General features: G+C 38.4%; 2 protein-coding genes across 2 annotated transcripts; one reads left to right on the plus strand and one right to left on the minus strand.

Annotated features, from left to right (window-relative positions):
• Positions 1 to 5,081: 5,081 nt before the first annotated feature.
• LOC137744026 (laccase-7-like) lies at positions 5,082 to 7,641 on the minus strand. Its single transcript, XM_068483886.1, has 6 exons — positions 7,552 to 7,641; positions 7,138 to 7,289; positions 6,587 to 6,831; positions 6,351 to 6,479; positions 5,311 to 6,258; positions 5,082 to 5,212 (listed from the first exon to the last, which is right to left on the minus strand). The coding sequence occupies exons 1-6, from the start codon at positions 7,639 to 7,641 to the stop codon at positions 5,082 to 5,084; spliced, it is 1,695 nt and encodes a 564-aa protein (XP_068339987.1).
• A 9,263-nt stretch (positions 7,642 to 16,904) lies between these two features.
• Positions 16,905 to 19,253, plus strand: LOC137745809 (transcription factor MYB1-like). The gene is made up of 2 exons (XM_068485821.1): positions 16,905 to 17,275; positions 17,976 to 19,253. Exons 1-2 carry the CDS (start codon positions 16,978 to 16,980, stop codon positions 18,761 to 18,763), a joined length of 1,086 nt encoding a protein of 361 aa, XP_068341922.1. The 5' UTR covers positions 16,905 to 16,977; the 3' UTR covers positions 18,764 to 19,253.
• Positions 19,254 to 26,717: the final 7,464 nt, after the last annotated feature.

Genomic DNA, 26,717 nt, shown 5'->3' on the forward strand with positions numbered 1-26,717 from the left:
TCTCAGTTTGATTTGTGCGTGATAAACAAAACTTGTTATTTGGTTAAGATGGTGGGGAGGGTTAAATTGTTTATCCGGACATCTTGTTCTTGTTTTCGAGGCAGAATGTCCCAAACAAAGGATTGAACATCATGGGTATCCTAGTTTTCTGGACATGGTTTCCTCTCCTCGTTTCGTGTTTGCCCAGTGAGAGGGTAATGTTTGTGCTAGCAGCATTTTCATTGACATCGCTCAAGCACATCCAGTTCACATCTAGTCATTTCTCCGGCAACACCTATCGAACATCATTTGTTTTCGTGAATGCCTCGCGGACAACTGAGGAAGATTGCTCCAACTGTGAACACTCATGTTTGATACCTCTTGGAGAGCATGTCTATATAGATTTACTGCGGCACCACCCCGCCACATACATTGATTCGTTTGCATTTCGCAATTTTTTTTCACTAGTTTGGGACATCTAACTAGCATAAAAAAGAAGATGATTATCTATAAGCTGGGTTTTGTCGATTTCAAATTTAATATCATTTTTTATTTGGCATTCCTCTTCTGCATTATATGATTTTGGTATGTTTTGTCTTTGAACTTGCAGTGGAAATAGATTTAAATATCCATTTTTTGAGTTTTTATTTTGATACAATTATTATGCAAGGATATATTAGTACTTTCATATCAACTTTTGGTTATAATTATCATAAATCTCAAAGGATAACTATAATTCTATTTGAAGTCCAAATTTTAGTTATTTTTTCAAATTTTCCAAGCAGAACAAAACCGTATGACTGAAAAGGACGACATCCGTACTAACTACAATTTCACATCACAATAACCTTAAACTAACCAGTAGCACCAAACCGTCACACCCGCCAACTTCGATAATGCAAGGACATTCAAATTTTATGAGAGATAACTATTTTAACTGGTCAACTAATTAGGTTAACAAGTTCTTCTGTGGAATTAACGAAGCCGTTTGTCTTTGCTCGAAAAAACTACAGGTATTAAAAGCAAATGGTTAATCTATTAATCTCCTTTTGTTGCCTTCTAATTTGTATACGAACAATGTTAAGGGAATTAAATTTTTAAACAAAATTCGTAAACTAAATAATGTGTCACCAATAAAAAATAAGCACGTTAATCAACATTTGAATAAAAATCCAATCTTTAATAACAACATCATTTGGTTTACACATTTTGATTTAAAAATTCTGTCCTGCTAATATTTTCCTTTAAATATATCAACTTTATGTGGTTTTGGTGATGAATTGAAATTATATCAAGAGAGAAAAATACTGGAAGAACTCTAAAAATTCACACATGTAAAGGAACTTTGATCGAATCTACAAATAACAGGTGGGCTATTAGGTGCTTTTATTTGTTTTAATTCTTGTAAGTGAGAGGTCTTAGGTTCAAATCTCATGGATGACAAATTCGATACCAAATTAGGTTGCCCATTGTGTGATTTAGCTTGACTCCTCCTCCTTTTAATGTAAAATATAGCGTTGCACTAAATTTTTTTTTTTTTTTTGAGCTTCTGTAATGCTTTTTTCTTTTAACAATTTTTTTTTTTCATTTTACATAAATTGAGTAAAAACTTCTTGACAACGCAGAGCATCTCAAGCAAGCTCCCATTTGTATTTATAATTGGGTTAAATTGCTCCCAACTCAAAAAAATATTATCTCTACCAAACCCAAACTGAAAAAAACTTTATTGGGCTTAATATTTCCGGCAATTGCAAAGGCTTTTTTTTTTTTTATCTTTTTCTGTTAAAAAAAAAAAACAAGATTTTTTAGATACAACAAGGACAAATCTTATATATATATTCAAGTATAATAAAACTAAGTGGGAGTTAGAGACTAGGGTACCAAGTAAAATAATTCGAAATTATAGGAAGAAAATACAAAGAAATATGCCTTTAACAGAAAAATGAGGGCAAAAGAGAGGGATGCAAATAATAGTTGATTAGGTAGCTTTAGAACTAATATTAAAATCGAATTTAAAAACCTCATTCCTGAGTTTCACTAAACCACAAAGACAAAGTAAACAAAACCGTTAAGAAAAATATAAGATACGATATCATTTGTGACACACCCCGACCGAGATCAGGGCGTGCTGGCCGTCACACGAAGGTGACGTAGCCATGTGCGCGTGCGGAAGCTATTAAGATAGTAATATAAAAGTACTAATAATAAAAAAACTAACTAGCATACAAAGTACTAGTGTATGTGAGACACAACTCAGAGCAAGTCTACAACAGTCCAAACGGAAAAGATACGACATATTTACACCCGAAGGTGACCCTACAATGGTGAGTGTCTGTCAGAAATGCCGGGACGCCCTCTGGGAAAGACCACCGAACCTTCTAAACCACTAGAACCTGGAGGGACGCAAAAACAAAAGCGTGAGTGGGCAAAAACAAAGTTCTTTGAAAACTCTTTAGCAAAATACATTTTAACCCCTCGCCGTAAAACCTGTATACTTCCCAGAAAATGAACATATATGCGTATATATAGGTATGCCAATCATGCTTCACCATATGCCATTCATGCTCACAATATGCCATTTATGCTCGAGAATATGCCACAACAGAATCTCATAATCAAATATAAATGCTCAAGCGTAATTCACATCAATAACATATAATCTGGCAGCCGGGAATCACCTAACGTGACCTGTACAGCTGCAGATAGAGCTCCAATCTCAACTCAACATCTGAATCTGCACACGAGTCGGAACCACCTAACGTGGTATGTACGACAGGACTGGGTGTAATATATACGCTCTAGTGCTACGATCACGTGAAGACTGTGCGAATAATCGCGGGTCACCTACGAGTCGGAACCACCTAATGTGGTCTGCACGACAAGGCTTGCACCTAACTTGGATCCAAGGCGAGCGTGTGGTGCGGGTGAACATCACGTGAAGGACTCTGCCCCTCTCTGGGCGGGAGCACTAACACCGGGGGTGCAGATTATGAGCTCTCTAAGCATCTCAAACTACTACTGAAATACAAACATGAATACCACTTACCTGTGCGTCCACAGCACCAAATACACATATATATATATGTATGCTACTACTAATACGTGCGATGATGCGTAAACCACATTCATATGATGCATGGCATAAAACAAATAACCTTTTCTATTTAATTTCTGGGAATTAATATGTATATAGGTATATACGGAAAACAAAAGCCCACTCACTGATAATTGGAAGGGTCGTAGCCCCCCTGCCTCGAGTGTGTACGCTCGTCCTCGGGATACGTATCACCTATACGCGAAAAAGCTACGAAAACGTTAATTTAAAAGCACTTAACCAACTTCTCGTAATAACTTCTCATACATTGCTCAATTTGGACAATTGAATATACCAACGTGATCTACACAACCTCAGGATCACACCCATATTTTTAAAATAATTTTTGGACCACGCACGCGCCCCCACGCGCCGTCCTAGGCACGGACCTACGGGCCCCCCACGCGCGGCCACGTGCCATGCACACTGACGGCATCAACTGACGCCGTCAGGAATATTCCATTAAACTGACGGAATATTCCGTTAAACTTAACTGACGCCGTCCACTGCCGTTAGGAATATTCCGTTAAACTTAACGGAATATTCCCCTTTCTTCTCCGGCGAGCCTCCGGCGCCGGCGACGGCGCCGGAAAACTGGGAAATTTTCCAACCGTGTTTTCTCCTTCGTTTTTCAACCATTTTTCACGATCTTTATACCAAAATGAAGCTTAGGACTAGTAGAATCACGATAGACTAGTTTTAAGGCCTACAAATTAAGGAATTATACCTGTCTTCAAGGTCAAAACTCGGCCAACTTTGAACAGGACGATCCCGACGTCCAAACTCGTCCAACGAAACACTCCCAAGCTCCTGGGAACCTCACAAACACAACTACAAGCTTAGAATCTCCTAAAACAAGCTAGATTAGGTTTGCATGAACAGTGCTCAAATCGGCCATGGTGATATCGACGTGAAAACGTCAAAGTTCTTACCTGGAAATGGCACCACTGGACTCCTCTTAGCCTCACGAGCACGAGGGTGGTCTTGGTTTCTCGATTGGTGAAGATTTGAGTGTGTTTGTGTGTATATCCGTATGTTTGCAGAAGGAAGAAGAAGAAAGATGGACTCGGGGAGAGAGAGAGAGATTGAGAGACAGAGTGACAGAAAGTGAGGGAAAGAGGGAGGGAATCCCGGGAGAAAAGAGAGTGTATGAGTGTGTGTGGTCCTACACACCACACCATACAACACTAATGTGATAAAAACGAATTAGGGGGTAAAATCGTAAATTCACACGTACGTTAAAATGAAATTTGGGACGGGATGTTACAATTTGACTCAACCAAAAAATTAGCAGTATAAAATATATTTCTTATTTCTATTTACCTTAACCAAATTAATTAATTAAAGGCCAGCAAGATTAGAGTTTGATATGATTACCAAAAAGACTCTAATTAATTAATTTGGTATTAGTAAACTAGAAATAAGAAAGGGAATTATTATTAACACTCCAAAAATCTCATTCTACACTCCAAACTTTCTATATTAGGAAAGAAAAATACACTTGTGAAGAGTGTCGAATGAGATTTTTAGAGTGCCAATAATACTTCCCATAAGAAATATTCTTTATACTAGTATTTTGTCTTGGTTTGCTAAACTAGACAAACCAGTTTGTCAAATATAACTAGGTATTATACTTAACACAAATATTAAACTTCATTGTCATTCACGTGAGTCGAACATAAGACTTTTCACGTACTAATAAACAAGAATACTATTATATATGATAATTTTACTTATTGAAAAAAATATAAGGTCAGAGGTAACGAGATTAAGTAAACAAAAGGATGTCAAGTCATTCGGTGAATAAGTTAGGACACTTCAAATATGAGTAATTAAATAATCTATTGTGATTTTAGTCAAACAATGATGACCAACTTATACAATACATCTGTGACTAATTTTATTACAAAGTTATTGATTTGTAACCAAAAGAATGAAATCGACCACGATATTATAATTTAAAGAATACAAAAAACGAAACAATATTTTGAGGTCTTCCAAACAACTTCTAACATTTGGGTAGATCAAGTGGCGGAGGAGGCAAAGTAGATTCTGGTGTCGGTCCATTTTCAACCTCAAAAGCCATGCCTAGCCCCCACGGCACATGAACGTCCAAATGACAGTGCATGTACCAGATGCCTGGGACAATAGTTTAAAACAAGTAATCAGAAATTAACTAGTACTAATATAATTAAAATACAAGACATTTAATTGATGAGGTGATTAAGAAAACTAACCTGGATTATTTGCTTGAAACCTAATCACAGCCCATCCTCCAACTGGCACACCAATTGTGTTACGTATTTGCGGATTAATGAAGTTAAATTTTTTGGGGTCATTAATCGGGTCGTAGTTACCAAACCCTTGTGCCAACACGTGGAAATTGAAGCCGTGGAGATGGATCAGATGGTTCTCGATCGCCAAAAATGCTGTGTTTTGAAGCACAATCTCCACCGTCGAATTGAACTTTAGCGTCTTGACCTTGGTTGATTTTGGCGCATATATCAGCGATAGATCGAAGCTAACATTCGTGTCCGTGTAGTCAAACTTTATCGGAGGTTCGTTAGGAAAATCTCTGGTGTAAACCCCGCTCACGTTGTTAAACTGTGCTTCCATCATGGATGTATTGCTCGGGAGCACAAATGACTCGTTGTTCATGCTAGCGGACAATCGGTTAAAGAGTGGGCCCTGACATGTGGCATTTTCGGGACACACTTCCAAGTTCACGCTGATTGTCACGAACATGCGCTCGTCCACCTGTAGTGGGACCGGGACCCACTGGGGCCCACCGGCGAGGCCAGTGATATTACTATAGAACTTGTGGGCCAACGGCGTGTCTCGAGGGTTAGGTAAGGCCGGCATTATGGGGTTTGATGACTTGGAGTTCTTGTAAACAATGATGCCTCTAGTGGTCGTGTTATCAAAGCCGATGTTCGCGCTAGCATACGGAGTGGCAGCCATGTAATAAGATCCGATAGGTTGATTGAATTTGACGAGAACGTCAGTGGTCTGACCGGGTCCAGTAACCACCACGTCTGTGACATAAGGTGTGGTGTAGGTGGCGTCGATGGCAACAACTGTCATGTTGTGATTAGCTATCTTGAAGAAGAGTTGGTTATTGAGTGCAACGTTGATTAGGCGTAGGAGGTAGGTATTTCCTCTCACCACATTGAGCTGATATGTCTCTGATAAATTAATGTTAAAATTGTTAATATTCATCATGCAAAAGTAATATAAAAATAAATAAATTTAAGTGCATGCATGCATGGTTACATACGATTTTGAGAGCAGTCGTATAGATCGCCGGGAAGTCCATTTATGATGTAAGCATTTGAACCGTTAGGAGCAATTCCGGTAGCTAGGCCTTCTTCCTCAATGTCAACAACATTACCATTGTACCACTCTCCTGCAATTCCATCAAACAGTTTATAATTAGTCATAAAAATCAATGTTTAAGTGTGTTTCATGATTAATGTAAACTAAGTTGAATTGTATAGTTTGATTGTTAATTACCCAATAAGATGGGAACTTCTTTGGCTGGCTTGGGGAAGGGGAAGGATCGACCGACTTTCGGGTGGATTATGAGTGCTCCGTGGACGGTTGCGCGGAGCCACGACACGTGGGCATGCCACCAAAGGGTGCCTTCTTGTCCGGTGATATTAAATTTATATGTAAAGCTTTGTCCAGGGCGTATAGGGCATTGAGTTACATATGCAGGTCCATCCGCCCATGCACTCAGAAGCTGAAAGATTCCATGCCTGCATTAAGAAAGAAACTATAAAACATTAACAAAACATAACCCAACATTCCCCGGGGGGGGTTTGCTAACCCAGGAAAAAAAAAATAAAAAAACTAAGAAAATATGGATATGCATTTTGTTCTAAGTAATGTGATTTAGATACACATAACTAACACACTCTCTAATACATGTGATTCCCAAATTTGATAGGTGATCTTTCTTGAAATGCAGCTGTGTGCTTCAGTAAGTGCTCCCAAATACAATTCCTTTTGTTCTAGAATATGTTGAGTGGCAAATGGTTTTGGAAATGTAAACTAATAATTACCAGTGAATAGTAATGTTGTATGGTGATTGATTTAAAACGTGGACGACAAGTGTGTCTCCATCTCGTGCATAGATAGTTGGTCCTGGATAGCTTCCATTTACTACAGTAATCGATTGATTTCGGCACAGTCGGCTAACAGTCAAGTTGTTCACCTGAAGCAATAGAAATTAAGAAAAAAAATTATAATTACTATTATTCAAAGTAAACATTCAAATAATTAGTAAGGAAATATGCATGGTAAACCAAGGATCTCAAAGAGCTCGTTTGAATATTGTTTCTAAAAACCGCTTCAATGACTAACAAATATTTTAATTTTTCCGTCAAATTGAATTAGAAGAAATTTTGGACGTGAGAATGCACTTTTAGCCATTCTGGAAACATTCGTGAGCATACCCAAATTGAGGCCAGACTTACATTAAAAGAATGCTCAACAATTGCACCAGAGGCTACTGAGGAAGCCAAAAGAGTTAGAGCACAAGCTAGCAGAAAGACTAAGCGTGCCATATGGGAACAAATTAAAGAGCTAGCTGAAGGGGAAATGAGAAGTTTGAGAATTGTGTACTGTTATGAAGATATTGTATCTCTTGTGATATCTCAGAGGTGGATATATGTTATGTTTATATAGGCATTTGGAAAGAAGTTGGGGACCTATTATTTCCACGATTAGGTGACAAATTAGGCAATAAATTGGTATTTGTTTGGTATCATGTATCCAGCTAACAGTTTGATTCATCAGAGAATGCTAGCATTAAGATATGAACGGACATCAAGTCAGAAACTTGGTTCTTCAAGCACAAACCATGTTGAATAAGATCCTTTGGACCGTGACCAAACTACGTACTTTACAGGCTGACGAAGTATAAAAAGGGGAACTCCCGCGGGGTATTAGAAGAATTGGATTTGAATTCTCAATGTAAACATAGTAGGACATGTTCTCGCTGAATAATTCAGCTCGGAAGAACGTTGACATTGGAAATACTAATTTATACAAGGGGAAAAGTTCGTGTGTGTGTGTGTGTAAATTTCTTTTTCTTTTTTTAATTTAATTTAGGAGGAATTCTCTGAAGAATTAAGGATAATACTTGCATTCCCGTATGGGGATGTACATATCTACTATTTCCGAATAACTTATCTTTAGTCGAATAAAATCAATGATCGAAAATATTTAATTTATTAATTTTCATTTGAAGATCACTTATACAAAAAATTATTCAAATTGGACATCTTTAGTCATCCAAATGTTTCGAAATAAATAGACAGGTTATCATGAATATGGTACTTGATATATACATTGTCTATTTTTTCTATATATTAAATGACTGAATGATCTCCGATTAAAATATTTTTTGTATGGGTGATCTTTAATAAAGATGAAGAAATTGAACAATTCTGTTTATAAAATTTATACGACCAAGATACGTTATTAGTAAGGGGCTCACGCCCCCAAAGGGGAATGCAAGTATTATCTATAAATTAAAAGGCTTATTTTTAGCTACTCTGAGTACTCTATACGAAGTTTAATTTTTATCCTTACATTATATATTTGTCTATTTCAACTGTTTATCGCATTCTGTTTAACTTTTAGTACTCATCATTTGTGTCATACTTTATCGTATTTTGTTTAACTCTTAGTATTCATCATTTATGTCCTACTTTATCTCATTCCGTAAACTGAATCGAAAGATAGGTTGATTTAGATGTCGTGTCAGGGACCAGGGACTCAATTGGTTTTTTAAGCTCATTTTCTCATTTGGTGAAACCCTAAACCACTACACGTTCATTCCAATATTGACCTATTAAAATCACAGAAGTTAAACAAAATATCTACAAGTCACATCACTGATATCGTCAACCTTATTTTAGTCGTCATGTCATATTCAAAAGAAACGTTTTGATCCTTGAAGTTGTCGTGGTCAATATGCATGGGGTGCAGTTGTTGGCAAAAATAATTCCGACTAAAAGCGACTTTGCCTTAGCATTCAAGAATCAACACCGTTCATGTCGGTATCGTGGATGAATAAACATTACTATCCAAGAAATTTATATTATCCGTTTTTAAGTGATATTATGAAGAAATGTTTAACAGTCACATGCCGATTCAATTTACTAATTTGCCATATCATGTCCCGCGAGGATGGATGCACATGAGGACCAAAATGGTCACAAAATTATTCAGAGTTTGAAAAAAAAAAAAAATATATATATATATATATATATATATATATATATATATATATATATCAGGATCTTTTGAGAAATCTCTGAATATTGGTACCGGTTCCTTTTGTACATGTCAAGTGTTTGATATAATACATGTTATGCATATCTCAACAGGTTGTGTCGACAAGACTCGACAACTTCTCTCGATATCACTAATTAGATTACTTTAGAATATGTCGATATATATTGACATGTATTCAACGTGGTTTGGTGGATGACAACAAACCTACCAAATGTTCGACAAAATGTCTCAGTAAATAAACTAAAACTTATTTTTTTGCACGCTTTGCGCTCTATTTCTATTTAAAACACTTGAACCTTAATATATGAGATCCCAAAATTCAAATCCTAAATCCAACACAGATGTGCAGTACAATTGCAAAAGTGAGTAATATATAAACAACAATATTTATTAAATACTTTAATTGCCTTTGTCGCCTTCTCATTTATACATGTCAACTTTACGCGGTTGATGATTTGGTGAGAAATTGAAAATATATCAGGACAAAAAATACTTGAAGAACCCTAAAAATTCACACGCGTAAAAGACCCTTGAAATTGATCGAGTCCACATATAGCAGGTGGGCTAATTAGGTGCTTTTCTTTTGTTTTTGAGCTTCTGTAATGTTTTGTTTCTTCCAACAATTTATTATTTTACATAAATTAAATAAAAACTTCTTGATGATTAAGAGAAAGAAGACTATTCTACCAAAAAAAAAAAGAAAAAGAAAGAAGACTAAGAAGTTGATTCGGTGGAAAGTGGCAACCAAGATTTGGTTTTTCGACGTATGTTTTGCGTGTAAACTCTGTTCATTTTACTATCAAATATTATATTTTGATCAAAACAGTCAATTATGTACAGTTTTTTTTTTTTTTTTTTTTTTACGACTATAGATGTAACATCCCGTCCCGAAACTAACGAAACGTACATTTGAAATTACAATTTTACCCCTAATCTATTTGGTTACGCTTAGTGTTGTGTTGTGTGGGTTGTGGGACCACACACACTCATACATTTTCTTTTTCTTTCCGGGATTCCCTCCCTCATTCCCTCACTCTGCCTTTCTTTTTCTCTCTCTCTCTCTCTCTCCCCGAGTTCCTTTCTTCTTCTTCTTCCTTCTGCAAACACACGGACTACACACAAAACCTACTCAAACCTGCACCAATTAAGAAACCAAGACCACCCTCGTGCTCGTGAGGCTGAGAGGAGTTCACAGATACCATTTTCAGGTAAGGATGTAGCCGTTTTCACGTAATTTCGAGGTTATCCGTTTTGAACATTGTTCATGCAAATTAAATTTACTTAGTTTTTGGTTATTTGAAGCTTGTAGACGTGTTAGTGAGGTCCCAAGGAGCTTGGGAGTGTATCGTTGGACAAATTTGGACGTCGGGATCGTCCTGTACGAAGTTGGCCGGTTTTTGATTTCGTGGACAGGTATAATCTCGTCATTTTAGGCCTTAAAACTTGTTGGGTTATGTTCTACTAGCTTTAGGGTTCATTTTGGTGCAAGAAACGTGGAAAAAGGTGGAAAAACGAGAGAGATATAGTGAGTTGCAGGTTTTCCGGCGACGGTGCCGGCGACGGCGATGGCGCCGGCGTCGGGGATAGACTGGAGAAGGAGACGGAATATTCCGTCAAAGTTGACGGAATATTCCTGACGCCGTTAACGGCATCTGGTTAGATTTAACGGAATATTCCGTTAGTTGACGGAATATTCCTGACGGCATCTGTTGACACCGTCAGTGTGCATGGCACGTGGCCGCGCGTGGGGGGCGCGTAGGTCCGTGCCTTGGCCGGCGCGTGGGGGCGCGTGCGTGGTCCAAAAATTATTTTAAAAATATGGGTGTGATCCTGAGGTTGTGTAGAGCACGTTGGTATATTCATTTGTCCAATTTGAGCAATGTATGAGAAGTTATTACGAGAAGTTGCTTAGGTGCTTTTAAATTAACGTTTTCGTAACTTTGTCGCGTATAGGTGATTCATTTTCCGAGGACGAGCGTACACACTCGAGGCAGGGGGGCTACGACCCTTCTAATTATCAGTGAGTGGGCTTTTGTTTTCCGTATATACCTATATACATATTAATTCCCAGAAATTAAATAGAAAAGGTTATTTGTTTTATGCCATGCATCATATGAATGTTGTTTACGCATCATCGCACGTATTAGTAGTAGCATACATATATATATGTGTATTTGGTGTTGTGGACGCACAGGTAAGTGTCAGGTAAGTGGTATTCATGTTGTTATGCAGTAGTAGTTTGAAATGCTTAGAGAGCTCATAATCTGCACCCCCGGTGTTAGTGCTCCCGCCCAGAGAGGGGCAGAGTCCTTCACGTGATGTTCACCCGCACCACACGCTCGCCTTGGATCCAAGTAGGTGCTTAGTCTTGTCGTGCAGACCACATTAGGTGGTTCCGACTCGTAGGTGACCCGCGATTATTCGCATAGTCTTCACGTGATCGTAGCACTAGAGCGTATATATTACACCCAGTCCTGTCGTACAGACCACGTTAGGTGGCTCCGACTTGTGTGCAGATTCAGATGTTGAGTTGAGATTGGAGCTCTATATGCAGCGGTACATGTCACGTTAGGTGACTCCCGGCTGCCAGATTACATGTTATTGATGTGAATTACGCTTGAGCATTTACATTTGATTACGAGATTCTGTTGTGGCATATTCTCAAGCATGAATGGCATATTGTAAGCATGAATGGCATATTGTGGAGCATGATTGACATACCTATACATACGTATATATGTTCATTTTCTGGGAAGTATACAGGTTTTACGGCGAGGGGTTAGAATGTATTTTGTTAAAGAGTTTTCAAAGAACTTTGTTTTTGCCCACTCACGCTTTTGTTTTGCGCCCCTCCAGGTTCTAGTGGTCTAGCAAGTTCGGTGGTTTATCCCAGAGGGCGTCCCGGCATTTCTGACAGACACTCACCATTGTAGGGTCACCTTCGGGTGTATATATGTCGTATCTTTTCCTTTTGGACTGTTGTAGATTTGCTCTGAATTGTGTCTCACATACACTAGTACTCTGTATGCTATTAGGTTTTTAATTATTAGTACTTTTATATTACTATCTTAATAGCTTCCGCACGCGCACATGGCTACGTCACCTTCGTGTGACGGCCAGCATGCCCTGATCTCGGTCGGGGTGTGTCAATAGAACGAAGACTAAAAAATTATAATAAAAATACTTTGTTCAACTGAAAATTTAGACTATTTTAAAAAAATAATAATTATAAGAATAATCATAATAACAAATTCGAACATCAAAAAGTGTTTCCTAATTTAATCAAGTCCCGAAAACATCTTTCACCGTGAAGGATTTGCAAGCAAGCCAAAACTTATTTATTTATTTATTAACATATGTACTAAAAAAATTAATTATATACAAAATAATTATTATATTTTCTCAAAACGGGGTGGGTTTGGTTCAAGGTTAAGTGACACACCCCGACCGAGATCAGGGCGTGTTGGCCGTCACGCAGAGGTGACGTAACCATGTGTACGCGCGGAAGCTAATAAAATAGTAATATAAAAATACGAATAATTAAAAAAAACTAGCATACAAGATACTAAGACAAGTGCTACCGTATGTGAGACACAAATTCAGAGCAAGTCTACAGCAGTCCAAAAGAAAGGATGCGACATAAGTACACCCGAAGGTGACCCTACGTTGGTGAGTATCTGTCAGAAATGCCGGAAAAGCCCTCTGGGAGACCACCGAACTTGCTAAGCAACTAGAACCTGGAGGGGCGCAAAACAAAAGCGTGAGTGGGCAAAAACAAAGCTCTTTGAAAACCATTTAGCAAAATACATTCTAACCCCTCGCCGTAAAACCTGTATACTTCCCAGAAAATAAACATATATACGTATGTATCAATATGCCAAACATGCTCAAGGGTATATCAATCATGCTAAAGAATGTGCCATGTCAAAGCCTCATAATGATATGCAAGTGCTTAGGTATATATCACATCAATAGCATAACATCTGGAAGCCGGAGTCACCTAACGTGACCTGTACGGCTGCATATAGAGCTCAGATCTCAAACTCAATAACTGAACAACTGAACCTGACCACGAGTCGGAACCACCTAAAGTGGTCTGTACGACAAGCCTGGGTGTAATACATATGTACGCTCTAGTGCTACGATCACGTGAAGGCTGTGCGAATAATCGCGGGTCACCTACGAGTCGGAACCACCTAATGTGGTCTGTACGACAAGACTGTGCACCTAACTTGGATCCAAGCTGAGCGTATGGTGTGGGAGGTGAACATCACGTGAAGGACTGTGCCCTACTCTGGGCGGGAGCACTAACACCGGGGGTGCAGGTTATGAGCTCTCTAAGCATCTCAAGTCACTACTGTATGTAAGTACGAATACCACTTACCTGTGCGTCCACAGCACCAAATACGCATATATATATGTATGCCACTACTAATGCATGTGATGATGCATAAACAATAATAATATGGTGCATGGCATAACCTAAATAACCCTTTTTAAACATTTTCTGGGAATATAAATGTATATAGGTATATACGGAAAACCAAAAGCCCACTCACTGATAAGTGGAAGGGTCGTAGCCCCCCTGCCTCGAGTGTGCACGCTCGTCCTTGGGATACGAATCACCTATATGTGAAATAGCTACGAAAACGTTAATTTAAAAGCACATAACCAACTTCTCGTAATAACTTCTCATACATTGCTCAAATTGGACAAATGAATATACCAACGTGCTCTACACAACCTCAGGATCACAACCATATTTTTAGAATAATTTTCCTCCGCCGCACGCGCCCCTACGAGCCAGCCAAGGCACGGCCACACGCGCCGGCACGCGCAGGCACGTGCGGTGCACACTGACGGCGTCAGGAATATTCTGTCAGTTTTGACAGATTCCGTTAACGGCGTCAGGAATATTTCGTCAAATTTGACGGAATATTCCGTCACCTTCTCCGGCGAGTCTCCGGTGCCGTCGCCCGCGCCGGAAAACTGGGAAAATTTCAAACTTAGTTTTCTCACTCGTTTCTCAACCAATTTTCATGATTCTTGGACCAAAATGAAGTTTAGGACTAGTAGAATCACGATAGACTAGTTTTAAAAGCTAAAAACCACGCAATCATACCTGTCTTCAAACTCAAAAACCGGCCAACTTCGAACCAAGCTATCCCGACGTCCAAATTTGTCCAACGAAGCACTCCGAGGCTCCTTGGGACCTCACTAAGACATCTACAAGCTTTAAAATCCCAAAAACATGCTAGATTAAGTTTGCATGAATAGTACCTAAATCGGACTACCTCGAATCGACGTGAAAACGAAGGATTTCTCACCTGAAAATGGTATGGTTGCACTCGTACGAGCTTCACGAGTTCGAAGGTGTCCTTAGTTTCCTCGGAGAGTGATGGTTTGGGTGAGTTTGGTGTTTGTCCGTGCGTTGAAGGAAGAAGAAGAATGATAGAGGACTCGGGGAGGAAGAGAGAGACAGGAAAGAGACAGAGGGGGAGGGAATCACGGGAGAGATAGAGACAGTGTGTGTGCGTGTGTGTGTGTGGTCCAACACATGCCACACCACACAAAACAACACTAAACGTAAATGTAACAAACTAGGGGTAAAAAGGTAAATTCACACATACGTTTTTATAATCTCGGGACGGGATGTCACATTAAGTGCCATCCAGCCCCTCCCCGCACACCATAACAAAAAATTTCTCCAAGTTCATCTCCATCCCCGCTTTTTATCTTTCATACCAGACCCATTCGAGGTGAAACCCCACGGGAACACAAACCCGTGTGGAAAATTGTTAGGCCTACATCTATATCTTATTTTACATTTCCAAAGATGTAAGCACGGATTCTTATTTGATGATAGATATGTAAGTATGGATCATATTTACTTTTCTTTCTTTGATTGGTGAAGCTATCTCCGGAATGAGTGTGTCAATACTCAAGTAAATGACGCGTTAGGTCCTCATATGATGATGTAGAAATAATTAGTGAAGTCATCTCGTCTAGTCGTCAAAATGAGCGAATGCAAGTCTCAAAATGTACGGAATAGTGCATTGATAGTAAAACTCATAAAACCTCGCTATAATAAAACCCAAGGTGAGACAAAAACTCATAGTGTAAGGAGAAAAGTGAGAAGTTTCATTAAGTCAAAACTAAATGCCTTCAAGAAGCAAGTAGAACGCACACAAGGGTATGTCCAGCCCAAAATGGGCACCTCGTTAAAATCTCGTCAAGTAATAAAAACTCAGTAGGAAAAATGCTCTTAATCCTAGGGAAAAAGAGTACATTAAGCTCAAGAGTATACTTCTGGATACTCCTCCTGAGTTTGACAGAACTTCCAAATGAGAACTACAAGCATTGCAAATGAGATAGTTATACTTACTGTTGAGAGTTATCCAGCATCGGTGAGGGACAATATTTGCTATGTGCTTATATGATCTTGGGCTACTCTCCATATTACCAACTGGTTTTATTGTGGAACCTCAATTTCATCATGGTATCAGAGCAAGGTTGTCCACGTGTGAAGCCTAACGGCCACACGCGCTCCACGTCACCCAATTGTTGTCCACGTGTAGGCTTGAAAATCTGCCACACATGTGGGGGCGTGTTGAGAGTTGTCCTACATCGATGAGGGACAAGGTTTGCTATGTGCTTATATGATATTGGGCTACTCCTCATATTGTCAATTGGTTTTATGGTGGAACTTCAATTTCATAATTTACCAATTCCTCGGGCAAACTTCTGGAAGGTTGACTTTGGTAGTGACTTCAAGAAGAGGTCAGCAAGGTTGTCTTGGGATCAGATTTGCTTGATTTCAATCTTTTGATGCTTTGTTGATGCGATAACAGCACAATAACTTTGTTGATGTATTATATGTTAATATGGTCAATACATGCGACATTGTCTCAAAGGTGGATAAAAACCGCAGGTATTTTGAATATACTCAACAAGAGCTCTCAACCATGTCTCTCAAGTTTGGCATGGTGAGGTGCGGTAAGTCTTGGAACAATTCGAAGATTTCTCAACTAAGGTCCATTTCGTGGACCTTCAAAATATTGTGGTATTTCCAAACAGTAAAGACACAACCACTTGGAAATGTGCCTTGTGCGGATAACCATCGGTAACATAACAAATAAGGCAAGAATCATTTTAAGAATCAAAGGATTGAATCTGTTATAGACGCGTAAGAATAAACCCAAATTCGTAATACCTTCAGGGTAAAGGAAAAAATCTTTAAAATTTCCAACTTAATAAAATCTTATAAAATCCATAAATTTTTTTTAAATACACCTAAATTTGAATGAACTCTTAAGAATTCTAAATGTCTATTAAAGTCCCTAAACCACTATTCTTCATAACCTTTGTTAAATTTCCGCGGAGGGCGCAAAGGTAAATTTATGACAAAACACCTCAGATATTCGAAAGAAAAACAGAAAATCCAGAAAACAATTGTCGTATAAAGTCTTTTGTCGTGTCAACAGCAACAGTAGCAGTACTAGTAGTCTACTCTTGTAGTTAAGTCAGGTAGGTAGTCGAGTACGAGTACTGTCATCCACTTCCAATTCCAAACACCAACAAATCAAAACAGGATAGAGATGGAAACGGAAGTCGCCGACGACCCCGCCGCCGTCGATATCGACGCCGGATACGGCGGAGGAGATAGCGGCGAAGAGGCTGTGGCGGGAGGCGGAAGCCGTAGGAAATCGGGGCGTGACAACGTGAAGGGTCCTTGGTCTCCGGAAGAAGACGCGGTGCTGACCCGGTTGGTGAGTAATTTCGGGGCGAGGAATTGGAGCTTGATCGCCCGAGGAATCGACGGACGATCCGGCAAGTCTTGCCGCCTGCGGTGGTGTAATCAGCTCGACCCTGCCGTCAAGCGCAAGCCCTTTACTGGTATGTACACTTTGTTCTAAACTGAACCCTAAAATTCTTTAATCAAATGTATGATATTCTAACTTTGAATTTCGAATTGATGGTTTTGCTGCTTTTGCAGCCTTTTCATTAAGATTTTGTTTCAAGCGTTTTACTGAACGAGATTCAATTTGATTTCAAGTTGGGTTTTTGCACTATCTGTTTGAGCACAATGTTAACAAGCTTTCGCATTTGACCATGATTCAGACAGTGTTCTGTATACGTTTAGAGAATTTCGTGTGATGTTTTGTTTGGTCGTGAGTTTGATTCAATCGTTACCTGCCGCGAATCGGACTGTGTTGTTATTCACATGTTCTGCTAGGCTTTCTCGTATTTCCGAAATAGAATACATCAATGTGTAGCATACATTGCTGAATTAAACGGCTGTTCTGCGCTTAAGAATCTAAGAGAATTTAACGGATTGATATGAGCTACTGAAAAGACCATGTATATAATACGTTGATGTATAGTAGGAGGGATCTACCTCAAGAACAGGCACGCTTGAGTTGTTACATGTAATATGCATATTCGGTTAGTGGAATTGTGCATTATGTTGAAATCTGATATCATATAATTTCAATCTTATCACTTTCTTCCGTCGGCTATCCAGCCCATTTGTCGTGAATTCATGTCTACATGAGTCTTCCTGGAGAAGAAGGCTGATGGTTTTGAATTGTTTCAGATGAGGAGGATAGGATGATAGTTGCAGCCCATGCAATCCATGGAAACAAATGGGCTGCAATTGCTCGGCTTCTACCAGGGAGGACAGATAATGCCATAAAAAACCATTGGAATTCCACACTAAAGCGTCGGTGCATGGACCCTGACAAAATAAAGTTAGAATCTGGTAATATGGTTGAAGATGTTAGCTTTGACAAAACAAAAGGATCATCTGAAGAGACCTTCTCGTATGGGGACGTCAATTCATCTAAATCTATGGAAGGAAGAGAAGTCAGTTCTTTAGAGCATATGGATGATCAAGATGAATACAATGGGTCATCGGAAGTTCAATTTAGTCATGAAGCCACCGAACAGCCTACTCTCTTTAGACCAATGGCAAGGATCAGTGCTTTTAGTGTATATAACCAATCAAATAGCCAGGAGCCTGCATCATCATTCCCCAGGCCGATTCCAGTGCAAGGACCTCTTGTTCAAGCATCAAAACTAGATGTTGGCATAAATAAGTTTCTCGAAGGAGTTTATGGTGAGCGATCAGTGCCTGATCAGTGTGGCCACGGTTGCTGTTGTGCACAGAGTGGTATGAACTTTCAAAACTCGTTGTTGGGGCCAGAACTTGTGGAATTCTCCGAGCCTCCCTTGTTTCCAAGTTTCGAATTGGCTGCAATTGCCGCAGATATAAGTAACCTTGCTTGGCTTAAAAGTGGGTTGGAGAATAACAGTGTAAGAGCAGTGGGTGAAACGGCTGGTAGAATAACAACTCATGGGTCAAGACCAAACGGGGCGTTTTGAGGAGAGTAGAATGAATCATCTTTTTCGCATTGAAGAGAGAAGGGATAGGCTAATGGGCATGAAGACAAATGTGCTATCAACCTAAGAGCCACGGATAAGAGAAAGGTTCAAAATTTTCTTTAAGAAACTTTCAATAACCTTTTGGCCTGGGTTCCTGAATGTTGTACGACATAATAGCTGATGCATTGTGTCGGAGGCATGCTTCCGATGTAAAAGCATGATGAAGAAATTTGTTTCTCTAGTTGACGCAGTGGCATGAGTTCACAGTTCCATCCATATGTTCAAGTGGAAAACGTAACTTGTTAATTCAGTAGAAAGGTGCGAACATCGCCTCTCCGTTCATTCCATATGCTTGTAGTTATTTAGCTCAACAGAACTTGAAGCAACTCTTTTCAACTCAAGAAACTCTCTCCCTTGTAGCGGCTGTCAGCTTAGAAAATATGTTTCATTGTTTCTGTTGTTCAATCTATATTCGGAATATTACTTAACATCCATCTTCTCTTTTGTCTCTCTTTGGAGAATCATGCATTTCCAGTTTTTTGACATATGAAAAGATAGCTTGCTCATATCAACGCTTCCAGGTTTATTGGGCATCCTCAAAACTCAAGTTCTTTTTAACGTTTCATTACTTGTCATGAGATGTTTCGTTTAAGATCTCTCCTTTCCTAATACCAACCCAAATTCTTAGGTCCGATTGGGGGGACCAAGTCACCCGTACGATCTATAGACAAAATATGAGCCTCTGTATTGTGGTCCAACCGACCTCACACTCATTTTTGTGTGATGGGGACGCAACTTGCCCCACCCAAGGGATATATCTCAGGAGAAAAAACTTGCGTAGGGTACCCGATCAATCATCTGTTGGAAGCCTCTAACAAAAGCATGATACCCCTGCATTTTTATCACACTCAACTTCACGTTGATCCCACCATGTGTGGGAGATCTCATAGTTAGTTAGCCCTACCGAAGCTTTCGGGTCCTACCCAAATGGATAACTAGGAAGAATGACTAGTTCGAATCCAACTTATTGAGGGGACTCGGAGGAGCAACAAAACCAGCTCCAAAGTGTGGCAGGGGAGAGGAAGAAACAAGTAATTAAAACACAAGTAGAACGGCGAGGGTTCGAACTCTGTTAGTGACAAACTAATTTTAACTTAACAACAATATCGCTCAACTCAAAACCGAAAAAAAAAAAAAAAAAACAAAAACAAAACAAAAGTAGACCCAGAATATGGATGGTGTCCTCCAAGCCCCTCCTCTCCTTTTTCAGTGTAATGTAGCTGTCGAGTCGACAAACTGTCCCATAAGGGGGAAGTTACTGGATATAGGGCAGCCCCACCACGATGTACTACATGACCTTCCTCAAGGAGTACTTGCTCCTCTTTCAATCTCTAGATGGAGGATGTGGGTCGGTTCCACCGGGAAGAGATCCTCTTCTGATCTCTCCCACCAATCAATTAATATGCGTTATTGAAATTTGATCCAACGGCTATAAACAGTGGGTCTCTTTAAAAGATAATAATTTTAACCGCTGAATTAAATTTTAAAAGACTGAATTAATTAATTAGTGAATTTGATGAGAGAGATCCGAAGAAAATCTCTTCCCGATTCCACCCACACTACACATGTGAGAAAGATATATAAAGCAAATTCGAAAATGGTGCGTTTGGTCTGTTAATTGGTGTTGTTGGCTTGCTAATTATTTCGTCATGTAAGTATAAAGCAATCCGAAACGGTGCGTTTGGTTTGCTGTTTGGTATTATTGGCTTGCCAATTATTTTGTCATGTGAGAGTGGATAATGGAAGACAAAGCTTTTTGTCATGAGATGGAGGAATCAAAGAATGACCCGCAACACAAGGAAGGAAGGTCATTAAAGCTAAAAGGAAAAGTACAAGAAAGGATGAGATTCCAACTCCTTACCAAACTATATATTTTTAATTCCATTACAATATTTGCAATCACCCTTCTAAAATAACCCGTTAAACCACCAAAATAAAATTAGTTAACAATCTGTTCGAGTTGGAGAGACAAATTCTAAGGTGCAGACATCCAAATGACATGGTAACCCACCTTCACACACAGTTTTTCGTATCTGATATTTCGTTTGGATACATAACTCCTTCTCTAAAAGTAATCGAGAATAACTAAGAATGAGTCGTTGTAGAATACAAAGCATTTTCCTTAATGCATTTAGCACTTGAAAATACAAATGTTTTCAAAAAGAAGAAAAAAACAAAGGAGATTTTAAAGGCCATTCCAATTCCGAGTTGGTTCGTTGGAACTTTAGGAGATGAATCTGCTTGGCAACCTACCAGAATTGGAATGTAGCTCTTTTCAAATTTTCTACTCCATTTTCCTTTTTACATAAGATTTAGTTTTTTATGGTAAATTGTTTGTTCTTCACGCAAAGGCAAGATTACATAGGCGACACGGACCATGAGGTGGTCCCACCCCCAGTCAACTTCATCATTACTGGGAAATTCCAACCTCCAAAATTTAAAAGAAAAAAAAAAAGGGATTTAATTATAAAAAAAAAAGCTGATGCATTGCTCAGTTTATATCCACAATCTAGGGTCTTGATTTCGTCCATTTCATCGTTCGGTTAATAGCACCCGAAAATAGACGGCCATGATCCCTGCATGGAAACACTAGGTGGTAAAGGAGAAAGATGCAGGGAGGAGAATCCTGCATGCAGTTGCAGGTACTAAAATTATTGGAGGCAGAATGTCTGCCCTCAGTGTCCTTCTCATCTTCTTCTATATGTGCGGTCACGATTAATTCACGTCAATATTTTATATTTTTATTATTTTTTATCTTATTATTTCTATAAAAAAAAATTAATATAAAATATTTACGTAATAACTGTGATCGTATAAAATAAGAAGGAATAGGAAAAACATCTAAACAAAAGGTCAGACAAACTGTCTCTAAAATTATTTTGTAGTCTAGGAGAAGAAGCAGTAAGCAGCAGCTACTGATTAATGTATGTACTGAGTAACTGAAAGTATTAAATAATTGAGATGTAGTTTCTGACACCATTGCTTCTCATCTTCCCAACAGGTTCCGGATCTTTTTTGAGGATTTTAAAAATTTATGAATTTTATTTGTTATATCGTATTGTTAATTTTTGTATTAATTTTAAATTAAAATATTTAAAATAATTTATGAATACATGATATATAGTAAACAAACACGATTTACAAATTTTAAAAATCTCACAAAATTTTTTTGGATTCCTCATCTTCTATCAATCCTCATGTTCTTTGCCTTCATTCATTTGTTGTTCAATTGTCAGCAATCGTTTTTTTTTTTTTTTTTTTTTTTGAACTTTCTTCCTTTATTTTTCGGTCCATCTCATAATAATTTCTATTAATTAATGAAATTTTCTTTGTCAATTAAAAAATGATGAAAATACTACTTAGTTTTTTATTACGCAAAAAAAAAAAAGGAGGATGGGACTAGGAGGGTAGAGAATCTTCCTCAAAAAAAAAATGATAGGCAATAATGTAATTTCACATGTTCAAATTTTACTTTCATTTTATTGAAACTTATCTACATGTGATGTTAAAATACCTCCAATATTAAAATTAAAAAATTAAAAGAAAAAAAACCAAAAACAAAAATCTCCCACTCTCTCCAAGTTCTCTCTCTCTCCCCCTCCCTCTCTCCTTCTCATTTTCTAAAAAAATATGTTCATACACACAAATGGTGTAGGCAAATGCTAGTATTTGTTTATTAGAACATCTAATTTTAGATAATCTTTTAAAAATTAACCAAATTACATTGTTTAACTGTTCGGTTAACGTTAATAAAATTTCAGTGTTCAGGTATAAAACATTGTTCGTCTATTTATTAGCTAATAGTTATATGACTAAATAATTTTAAATTTAGCTAATTTTCTGCAAATATGATCCTTAAATGATGACCAGAAAATAAAAGATTGATATCATTGAACTACATTTTGAAGGTGTAAAATAAGAATGAAGAAGGTAGAATGCGAAAGTCTCACTAAGAAGATTTGGTAGCATTGCCCATTTAATAAATGTATGTATTGCTTGAGTTTACAAATAGGAAATTCTATTATATCAAACAATTAATCCGATTTACACATCCATATCATTAATAATTTGAAGAAGACCTCACGGTTTTGAAGATTTATGAGTTGATATAGACTTCGATTTTTTATTTTATTTTTTATTTTTTAAAGGAGACAACCTTTTTCTAATTGGAAAATTATTAAATAAAAATAAAAAATAAAAAAGAAGAAGAAGAAGAAGAAGATACTTCTTCAAATTTTGAAGTTACAAATGGCTCCTTTTTTAATGTTATTTATTTTTTGTTAATGGAATAAGAATTCGTGTTTGTAATCAGCTAGTGCTTCTTTTTGTTATTATATTTTTGTAACAAAATTTAGCGTAGCCAATTAAGTTAGGCCAATATGCCTCACTTTACACTCAATGCTAGTAAAATAAAACCAAATACTATCCTAAATTACAAGAAAAATCATTAACTTCTAATGGATTGTTCGACAAGGAAGAACATAAGGAGCCAAGGATTTCCCGTTTAGAAATTTATGAAATTATAAGGTGTTCGTATCCCTTCAATCTACACCACAAATTGTGTTCCATGGACATGTTTGTCACACAACCTCAATACTCTAGGGAAAGCAAACATTGTGCATTGAAGGTAGGGGACTTCAAATTCTGTTGTTGGAGAGCCATTCACTCTAGATTGTAGCCGCATTGAAGGATTCTTATAAGGTGTTGATTGCTTCAATTACTGGAGCTACTTCTACTCATGTTCGTCATCAGGCCAATAACGTTACTCATCTGGTTTCGATTGTCTCTGGTTTGAAGATCCGCCAAACCTTATTTTAGACTAGTTATTTGTAGAGTGTTATGTTCTGTTTTGTAGGTTGTTCCTTAGCCTTCTTGTTTCTCTCTATTCACTTTGGTTAATGAAATTATATTGCAGTTTTTTTTTTTTTCCGTCAAACAAGATTACTTCCATTAAAAACTAGTATAAGGCTTGAAAAGAGCCAGTTAAACAACAACAGATAAAAGTAACAGGTCCAAGCAAAAAGAAAGCTGCAACCTGAGAAGTAGACACCGGATCCAAGTCCCCTTCACAAACCCTACAAATATATACAAACAAAGTACTTTATGGATAGAAAGTGAGGCTAACGGATATGTAAAATACCTTTTCTGTGGCGGAGGCTGCATAACACTTGACCTCGATGGGGATCCAACATGCTAGTTGAGGGAGGGGAAGTGAGGAAGGAAAGTGGATCTGATATCTAATTTTTTTATTAGAGCCCGCATATCATGTTGTAAACTAAAATAGAAAGGAACGAAGTTAACCAAAAAAATTTAGAAGCCTTGAGTGGTGAATGATTCTCGAGATGAGTCGTGGACTAAGTCGCTCTCTTTAAGACATTTTGCAGCTCTGCCCAAAGTGTGCAAGCAGTTCACAAACACCACGTCGTCCCCAGGATAAAATAGCCCAGAACCTTCTTCTTCTGATAGGTTCTTCCTTGCACAATGAAAGAACCTTCGAACTCACACATTTTCTATATGTTGCTTTCAGAACTCAATTTAAAAAAAATAATAAGCTGTTGTTTCTTTTTCTTCTACTTCTTTTCTTCGAAACAGGGAACATATATATATGCAAGAAATTAAAATATACGTTGCAAATTTTTGAGATTCAAGGGCTTGAAAATCTTAAAGAATCAAAACTGAAGAAAACCAAAATGTTCAAATCAAAACCGTAAATATTCAAACGGAACAAAAACAATGTACAAGGACATAATCTGACCTAATCTTCTTCTCTGTTCAGAGCAACTCCAGCGTTGGAGCCCTCCCCCCTGGCAATACACTATTCAATCCACCTAATGAACAGTAACTGCCCTTAATGAACAGTAAGTAGCCCTGGCAATAGAATTTGCATCTCCACCGTTACACATCAATAGCCCTGGCAATAGGCAATAAAATATTAGTATTTTTTTTTATTTATAAAATAATACAAAATAATTTTAATTGTAATATCGGATAAGGATTTTAATCGTTCTCGTTGCGCCACGTGTCATTATCCGAAGTATTATTAAATAATACAAAATAATAAAATTATTGGTGATGGATTTTTGATAAGATTATTAACCAATCACGTCGCGCCACGTGTCATAATCGGTTCATAATCTCAAAGGATAGATTTCCATCAGATTTGTAACGAATGACGGCATGCCACGTGGCATTATGCAGAACCTAATCCTTTCTGGATCCTCTATATAATCCACCATCCATCCTCACAAATCTCACACCAAAATTCTCAAGATCTCTATCATTATTCATAGTTTCTGCTTCCTTATTCACAAAAATCTGTATCATTATTCATAGTTTCTGTTTCTTTCTTTCAATGTCTTCTTCTTCTTCCTCAAGGATGATGTGGGAATACAATCAGGAAGAGGAAGAATTGTTTAACGAATCTGAAGCAATCTTCAATCACCAGGGGGTAAGAAATGAGAGGGAAGAGGATGAGGAGCGTCAAATGAGAAATGACGAAGTAAGAAGGGGCAGAGCCTCACATTCCCGTCGAGTCATCCAAGCTGCGGCTCAGATCTGCAGGCCCAGCCGTTCCGGAAACCTTGATAGAAGCAGGCAACGACGAGGTATGGAACTCTTGGATGATTATTTTGTTCCTAATAGTGCATTCCCTGATACGTACTTTAGACGTCGTTTTAGAATGGAACGACATTTGTTCAACAAAATCATGATTGCTGTTTGCAACCATGATTCTTATTTTGTGCAAAAAAAAGATGCTTTTGGTGCTATGGGTCTACTGCCTGAGCAAAAAATTACTGCTGCCTTGCGGATGCTTGCATATGGAGCATCTGCAGACCAAGTGGATGAGATAACGAGGATGGGGCAATCAACCATTCTTGAGTCCCTGATGAGGTTTTGCGGAGCAATCGAATCTATCTACACCGCTGAGTACCTCCGCAAACCTACACACATGGACTTGGAGCGGCTGTTGAAGAAGGCGGAGATGTGTGGCTTTCCTGGGATGATTGGAAGCATTGATTGTATGCACTGGACGTGGAAAAACTGTCCAAGTGCATGGCAAGGCGCTTACGGGGACAGAAAAGGAGCAAAAAGTATCATTCTGGAGGCGGTGGCATCTTTTGATACATGGATTTGGCACGCCTTTTTCGGGGTTCCGGGAGCTCAAAATGACATCAATGTCCTTGCCCAATCCCCAGTGTTCAACGATGTCCTGCAAGGAAAGGTACCAAAAGTTACGTATGAGGTCAACGGACGTATGTACGACGGGTCATACTACCTAGCTGACGGCATCTACCCGCGCTGGTCAACCTTTGTCAAAACAGTGCCACGTCCGCGGAGTGCAAAGGAAAAACACTTTGCAAGCTGTCAAGAGGGGTGCAGGAAGGATGTGGAGCGTTGTTTCGGTATCCTCCAAGCTCGCTGGGCGATCGTCAGGGGTGCTGCCAGATTGTTTGATGTAGAGTCGCTTCGTTCCATCATGATGACGTGCATCATTCTTCACAACATGATTGTGGAAGATGAGTACGATTATGAAGCTGTTGATGAATATGAGCCAGACCCGATGAACAATTCAAGAACACGTATATATTGTGCTCATGACGCCACCGATGAGCCGGTGCAACATGAGCCATTACAAAGGGATGGACGTTACAATGAAAGGCTCATTCAACGATATACTGCATTTCAAATGCCAGACATGCACAATGCCCGACAAATTGACTTGATAGAGCACCAGTGGGCATTGAAACAAGCTGAAGATAATTAAGTTCATTTAGTGTGTTTTTTTGAATTTGGTATGTTTATGTTATTTTATTTGGTGTGTTTTATTATTTGGTATGTTTATGTAATTTTTTTATGTTTATGTTTATGTAATTCTTAGTATATGTAATTCTTA

The sequence above is a fragment of the Pyrus communis genome, chromosome 9 (assembly GCF_963583255.1).
Source record: "Pyrus communis chromosome 9, drPyrComm1.1, whole genome shotgun sequence".
In the NCBI taxonomy this organism is placed as follows: Eukaryota; Viridiplantae; Streptophyta; class Magnoliopsida; order Rosales; family Rosaceae; genus Pyrus; species Pyrus communis.